Source organism: Panthera leo, chromosome D1 (genome assembly GCF_018350215.1).
Source record: "Panthera leo isolate Ple1 chromosome D1, P.leo_Ple1_pat1.1, whole genome shotgun sequence".
Taxonomy (NCBI): Eukaryota; Metazoa; Chordata; class Mammalia; order Carnivora; family Felidae; genus Panthera; species Panthera leo.
The window spans coordinates 15,013,365-15,020,602 of record NC_056688.1 but is presented as its reverse complement, the minus strand read 5'-3'; the positions used below and the strand labels follow the sequence as shown (position 1 = coordinate 15,020,602).

The window sequence follows — 7,238 nt, the reverse complement described above, 5'->3', positions numbered from 1 at the left end:
CTTCCCTGCTCATACTTCCTAGAATCAGAAGTGACCAGGGCAAATCAAACTCTGCCAGCCAGGCCTGAGAAAAGATTGATGTATATATTTGTTTCCTTTCTGAATTTCAACCCCCAAAATATTCCAGAAAAAAAATAAATGGAGGGAGGTTGGGCAGGATTACCTTCAACAGGCGTCTGTTGCCAAGGAGGCTAGTGGACTTGCCCCCCGCCCAGGCTACCCCCAGCCCACGTCCCCCCTGCCCGGCCCAGGATGGGGTGAGACGGTGGGAGACGGCGGGGGAGCTGGGAGGAGGGTCAGGGGAGTGGTGCTTGGGGGTAAGAAATTGGGCTGAGGCTGAGGGGTGGGGGAGAGCTGCCCAAGTGCGGTCACCTTTGCTCAGTGACGGAGCCTCGAAGCTTGGCCGGGGCTGAGGAACTACACGGGTGCGGGTGAGGTGGGCTAGGCAGGATGGCTGCAGCCGACGAGCCGGGGAAGGACAGGGCTGGGGGCTGGCCCTCTCCCTCTAACTGATGATCTGCCGAGGTCGTCCGTAGCCTGTCATGCCGGCCTGGGAGGCCCCCCTGTTGCTGCCCATCTGTAGGCCAATGACATGTTTTCCCTCCTGCAGTTGGCTCTCTGTGAACTCCCTCTTATGCTCCTGGGCTTTCCTGGAAGAGGGGAAACCAGGATAAAGACTCATCAGGACTGCACATTTCATCCCCCCTCCCCCCCTCCCAGTGCTCTGTTTCCTCTGTCACTTCCTAGATCGGTCCCATGTCCCCGCCTCCCCCCCCCCATCTCACTTCTGTGTTTCCTTAACCTGGCTTACCCCATGGACCAGGGAGAATGGCAAGTACCAGGGACCCATTTCCTACCCAGCCTAGACCTTCACTTTGGACCTTCCAGCTATCCGCTTCCCCTCCCCGCTGGGCCTGACAGTCAGCCCAGGCCACCTCCCATCTCCCTGCAAAGACACAGGTTCGGAGCACAAGGAACCCCGGGTGGCCGCGTACTTCATAAACCAGTTGGGATCTCCACGGTAGTACCCGTCGTTCTTGGTCACTGCCAAGCTGCCCAGAGCCATCAGGGTTCTCTGCACCGCTGCCAGGTCTTTGCCTGTGAGAAGAAAGGAGGGATGGGGGTGAACTTCAGGGCCATGTACACGGGACTCCAGGGCAGGGCCTGCCCCACCTCTCAGAAAAATGGCCAACCCAGGGGCAAAGGTTGTCCCATGATCAAAGGAGGCTCCAGGAGATCCTACGATGCCCTCGAGAGCCTGGCTGGTACCCTTCCGGCACATCCTGTTCCTACTGTGCAGACCTGTTGTGTGGCATGTTTTGATCATCCTTCGTCCCCTCTGCCTCAGCTTCCTGTCCTGCACCCACCTTCTCCACCCCTTTTCTCTCTGTACCTTCGAAGAGGTCAACAGTCTGAAACATGTCAGTCTTGGTGACCCCATAGTCCTCAGCCGCCTTCAGGAACTGAGCCACCTGCTCCATTTGCTTGAAGACCATGGATGGAGGGTTCTCGGGCACCTTCACTGGCTTGGAGCCGTCAGGATACAGGCTGTTCACCAGCTTGCTCAGAATCTGCCAGGCACAGAACGCAGCTCGGCGCTCAGCTCGGGGCGCCTGCCTCACAACTCCAGCAGAGCCCCAGCCCCCCTTCCCAGGGGACCACTCACCACGCCGTTCTTCAGCCAGACCTGGAAGCCCAGGCGCCCACGGTCCGGGCGCCCCACGTCTGCGCCACACTGCGCTATGATCCACTCCACCAGCCGCTCCTCCAGCTCCTCGTCGTACTTCTTCTCAATTTTGGATTGCACTTCGCGGCTCATGCCATAGGAGGGACCCTTGTTGGCCATGTTGAGGGAGAGCTAAAGCAGCACAGGCCAGAGAAGGGAGAAGGTCAGAGGATCGGAGAACCACTCTGCTTTCACTTGTGCTAGGCGGGCCTTCCGGCTTCTAGGAGGACGGGGGGTGTGGGGGATGCCATCCATCCTAGATGTTTACCTCCCCGTTCCCTCATTTTGTTTTCACGGCACTGCCCGTCTGGGCCAGGCTCAGCCCCTCAGTCCGGGGAGCCTCTGAACTTGGAGGCCAGAGAAATGGGAGACCAGATCTTTGGAAGTCTAGCGCAAGGGTCAGTAAACTTATTTTCGTAAGCAACCAGACAGTAAGTATTTTAGGCTTTGCAGGACATGAGGTTTCTGCCATTGTAGCAGGAAAGCAGCCTGAGACGATACATGAACAAGTAAGCAGGCTTTGATCCAATAAAACTTTATTTACACAAACAGCAGGCTGCATTTAGCCTATGAGCTGTAGTTTGACAATGGCTGGTCTAGAGCTTTCTCTCTTTGCCAAGATTGACCGGAGGCACTGGAGACACCTTCCAGAAGAGGCCACACGTCCCTTCCAAAATAAAGCAGCGGGTTTCCTTGTCCAGCTAGGCATGAGGTGGTCCTGCCCTATTTCTCCCTCCGCTTTATCCCCCCAGCCCCGAAGCTGGAGCTCCAAAACTCCAGCTCTTTACCAGGTCAGCTCAGCCTTTGGCCCACAGCTGCTGAAGAGGCTCAAACTTATCCACCCCTGGAAAGGTCTAGGAAGCCAGCAAAACCCAAGAGGTTTTGGTCAAAAAGCTGTACTTCCTCAGGTGAGCCGAGAGAGAGAGAGAGAGAGAGAGAGAGAACACTTATAGACCCATAGACTTTCCCTCGTGCCCTCAGGCTCCCACCTCTGTAGTAGCTGAGTAACCCAGGAGCCAGAGCCCTCCAAGGGGATCCCAGAGCCAAGAATCTGCCAGCGAGAGCGTGGGGAGCCCCTCCCCGTGCACAGCAGCAGCAGCTGTTGCCCTGAAGGTCTGGGGCCGGCACTGCTCTGAAGAGCCCCGCGATGTAGGGGGAAGGCTATAGCAGCAGGGCGGGCGAGGTAGGCCTCTGGGCAGATGTGGCTGGTCAAGAGAAACCTGACCCGGCCCCAGCTATCACCCAGAGCTCATCGGAAGAGCCCTCCGAGAGAGGTGCCAGATGAAGCCAGACCCATCACCTGGCCTCAGAGAGGTCAGAGGTTGGGAGGGAGAGAATGGTCTGAGGATGGGGGTAGTCGTTGCGCTCCCCCGACTCCCTTTCTTGCCAATATCAGACCGTCTCTCCTGTACCACCGTGGGGAGCTTGTACGGTCTCGGGTCAGCTGCCCAACCCTTCCTTCCCCCATAGCTGACAACTTTCCTGCATTCAAGTTCCCCATCTGTGCACCGAGGATGATGTCATCTCCCTCAGAGAGCTGTGCCTTCTCCCAGGCACTGTCTGTGACTCCCTCCCAGAGTCGCCTCCTGGTGGTGACCTGGGAGAGCCAGCCCCTGACCCAGGGACAAAAACTGTTTCTTCCCACTCTGGCCTCCACTCCTTTTCCATATCATCCCCTGAGAGGACAACAAAGTTTGAGAGATGAACTCATTTGATTCCAGCCACTGGGCAACTCACTTCTCTCCGGTTTGAAAAGCCCGAGGGCTGGGCCACCTCTGAGCACCGGCACCCTCACCTGGCCAGTGATGCCAGAGAATCCAAAAGCAGAGTCTCCGTTTCCCTATAGACAGCCCAACGCCTCCCTTCCCCACCCCTGCTTCCCAACCGCCCAAGGGCAAAGACGAGGGGTCCAAACCCACGAGTCAGCTGGGACCAAGTGCCCTCAGCCCATCCTTCATCCTGGGCCCCACTCAGCCTTCACCCCACCAGCCCAGGCGGGCAGCGCACACCCCACCTTCCCCGCCCTGCCCTCCTCGTCCTCCCCACCCACCTACCCTCCCAGACCCTGTGCCAGCAGGTGAGGAGCAGGACGGAAGCGGAGTGCCGTCACCCCCAGCTTGCAGTCTAAGAGATTCGGAGCAGATAGTTAAGGCATCGAGGCTCACAGTGAGAAGCACACAAAGCTGCAGCCCCTAGATCTAGAGACAGTATTTGATTTTTATCAGAACAGGGAAGGGGATGAAATGCACCCCACCCATCCCAACCCCACCCTCTGCCTCCACATGAGGAGTCCGGAAGTGGAGAATTCCAAGAAATCTCATTAAGTCCTCTGACCAAGACCTCCCCAGTCCCACCTCGGAGCTGTAGGAAGAGGAGAGGGAAACAGTTGCCAGGCAGCCCACCCAGAGGCCTTTCTAGACAAAGCCTCCTGGAGCAGGCCAGGCCGGCCAGTTGGACTCCACTTTGACCCTCTGGCCCGTGGCTCCTGTCAGCTTCCCCTCCCCTGAGAGAAAGAACAAGGGCCAGCTGCAAAGGGGTGGCGGGCACCTGTTACCGGCAGGAACCAGGGGTCTCTCCAGGACCGCCGGGCCCCTGGCTCTTCAAAATAGAACACAGCCAGTAAGAGCAGGCACACGTGGATCTCTGAGAAGGCAAGAGGGACGGCTCCTCTAAATTCTGGAAGCAGAGAAGAGCAGCCCCGTTCACTGCTGCCCTTTGGAGAGCAACCATTGAGGGAACCAGCTAGACCCTTCGGAAAAGGCCCAGGGTCCCAGGCCCGCCCAGCCCTGTGTGAGCCATCCAGGACAACACTGCAAAGCCCCTGGGGGTGCCCAGCCCTCACCCCTCTGCCTGCTGTGCGGTCATCTCCCATTTCAGAGGACGGAAGGAGCCATGTGTCTAGAAAACGCAGCTCTCGCAGGTCCCTGCACCGGGCCACCCTGGCTGTTCCAGGGTACAGGAGTCTGGCAGTCCTTTCCACTGCCTCAGTGGCTCCCAGGGCTTCTGTGCTGCTCAGACCCGAGTGCCCGCCAGCAGGACACTGCTCTCCAGCACTGCTGTGCTCGCACACCTTCTCACCTCCTTGGATGTCCTCTTACATGGACGACAGACAGAGCCTTGGGTCTAACCCAATACCTTGAGCCCATCACACACTCTGTCGGTATGACCATGGCCAAAAACGTGGGGAGCCTCCTTGTCACCTCAGACCTCAGGTCTCCACCATCAGTCCCTCTGACCGGCCAAGCCATCTCGAGATCAGCCTGGTGCCGCCTGGTCCAAGGACTCCAAGTACGGGATTCCAGCAATCTCACCCCCCCCCCCACCCCACCCCCCCACCCTCATCGAGCTAAGGCCACCTCCCCATCTGGAGATGAGGAATGCACGAGGAGAGGACGTGCTTCCCCCCCATGGGGTTGCAGGCCAGGGCCCGTGAGAGCCCCTCTGCAATACCCCTGTGGTCCCATCAAGCCCTAGCCCACCTCCCCTCCAGCCCGGGGATGCGTGCACTTACAGGAGTTCCTCGAGACTCGCAGGCGGGAATGAGCTCTCGTGTCTGAACTTGGACAGACAGGATGGGGCGCCGGCTGGGTGGGGGGTTTAAAGGGCCGCTGCTGCGGTGATGTCAGCCTCCCCCGCTGGCTCACCCCTGGGCCCCCTCCCTGCCAGAGGAGCCCGTCCCGTTCCCCACCCCCCGCCCCCCCAGTGACTCCACACAGACTCCATATTTGGGGAAAGACACCAAGTTGGAGCAGTCTGCCGGGGGCTGCCCGGGACATTCTCTGCGTGCTTTGGAGATGGAGCCGGCGGGGCGGAGCTGCGCTGCCGGCTGGGAAGCAGCCGGGAAAAGCCTTTTATGGACAGGACCACGAAGCCCTGCCCTGCTGTCTGGCCCTAGGGCTGCTCCTTCTGCACTGCTCCCTGCCCCCGTGTGTGACTTGACGGGAGGGGGCAATTCAAGAGGGTCTGGCCAGGGAGAGGGGGAAAGAGCTGGGGGACAGATCCCTGAGGTCCGTGGTGGAGTAACCCACCACCCTGTCCTCCTGAGGGTTCGGCTTTAGGAACTTCCTTTACTGAGGACCTGCCGCTAATGCTCTCATTTAATCTTCGAGGCTACCTGGTGGGATAATTACTAACCTCGTGTTACACGTGAAGAAACAGGCTCAGGGTGCATGTCACCCAAGGCCACGTGGGAGGCCATGAGTGGCAGAAGCCGGACGTCCCCAGAGGCCCCCGTGTGGGAGCTGAGAGTCTGTCGGGTGTAACCACCCTGCTCAGGTTGGGCGCTTCCAGTTGGGGTGGGTCTTGAGTTAGATGCTTTAGCCGGGGCGGAATCTGAGGGCTGGGCAGCTCAGTGGACCTTGGCCCTCATCCAGGGCATCTCTAAGGCCTGGTGGGGCTGAGACACCAAGGCCGGGTTGGAGGCTCAGAGGCCGCTCTCCTCCCTCCCTCCCTTTGGAACAGTCTGTGCCTCCCCTAAAGAACAGACTGGGCTCCATCGCTCCAGGAAGGAGACTCACTCCCATGTGGCTTGCACCCGGCCTCAGGGGTCTGGCGAAGGGGCAGGAGGCGAGACTTGCTGCGGGGTCTCTGGGCTGCCGGCTGTGGCACCACCCCACCCCTTTTCCCAGGACGGCTTGGCAGGGAGGGGCTAACACTCCCCACCACACACTGGACACCGGCACACCCGGCACCTCCGGGAGGGGGTCAGCCAGGCCTGGCCTTCGTGGGAGGCCCGCCCACCACAGCCTGCCTCCCCTGGCCAGAGCCCAGTGGCACAGAGCTAGGGTGCCCTCCAGTGGCGTTTGCTGGGAAGGGCAGGGAGAGGGGCGGGGAATCAGCTAGAGGGCAGCAGACCTCTGGTGAGTTGTGAATTCACCAGCTTCCTGCCACCGCCCCGATCTTGCCATCCTAGGCCCGCTGGAACCTAAATCAACTTTCTAGGGTCATTTCAAATTCCGGCTTCTGGGAGCCTGCCTGCCGTCCACGCGCAGTTACCCACCATATACCAGCAGCTTGTGTTCCCCCAAGAACCTTCCCGGCCTCGGCCTGCATTCTCTATTCAAGTCGTGTCAGGGGCGGTGCCTGGGTGGCTCAGTAGGTTAAGCATCCAACTCCTGATTTGGGCTCAGTCATGACCTCACGGTTTGTGGGTTGGAGCCTGCTTCAGGTTCTGTCTCCCTCTCTCTCTGCCCCTCCCCCACTTGCTCTCTCGCTCACCAAAAAAAAAAAAAAAAAAAGAGTCATGTCAGGAAGTACTGCCTGCACACACAGCCTGCCCAGCCGGGAAAGGCTAGGGTCAGAAGTGAAACCGGCCCGACTTGTAGGCGCGGGGGGGGGGGGGGGGGGGATGCAGGTGGGCCAGAAGCTGCTGCCATTTATTTGCCAGGTAAGGGGTGGGGGTCGCAGAGGAGAGATGGTGCTGCTAAGGCTTATTTACCACACTCTCCTCTCCGCCCAGCACAGCGCCCAGAGCGGCCCCTGATAAGTGTTTCCTGGATTGATGCTATTGCTC

At 59.5% G+C, this 7,238-nt stretch overlaps 1 protein-coding gene across 2 annotated transcripts; it reads right to left on the bottom strand.

The window, feature by feature from the left end:
• Positions 1–70: 70 nt before the first annotated feature.
• On the bottom strand, positions 71–6,746 carry TAGLN (transgelin). 2 transcript variants are annotated; one of them, XM_042906706.1, is made up of 5 exons: positions 6,726–6,746; positions 1,667–1,858; positions 1,394–1,571; positions 996–1,098; positions 71–650 (listed from the first exon to the last, which is right to left on the bottom strand). In XM_042906706.1, exons 1-5 carry the CDS (start codon positions 6,726–6,728, stop codon positions 506–508), a joined length of 621 nt encoding a protein of 206 aa, XP_042762640.1. In that variant the 5' UTR covers positions 6,729–6,746; the 3' UTR covers positions 71–505. The 2 variants fall into 2 exon arrangements, with proteins under 2 accessions (XP_042762640.1, XP_042762641.1); XM_042906707.1 differs by lacking the exon at positions 6,726–6,746 and adding an exon at positions 5,238–5,363.
• Positions 6,747–7,238: the final 492 nt, after the last annotated feature.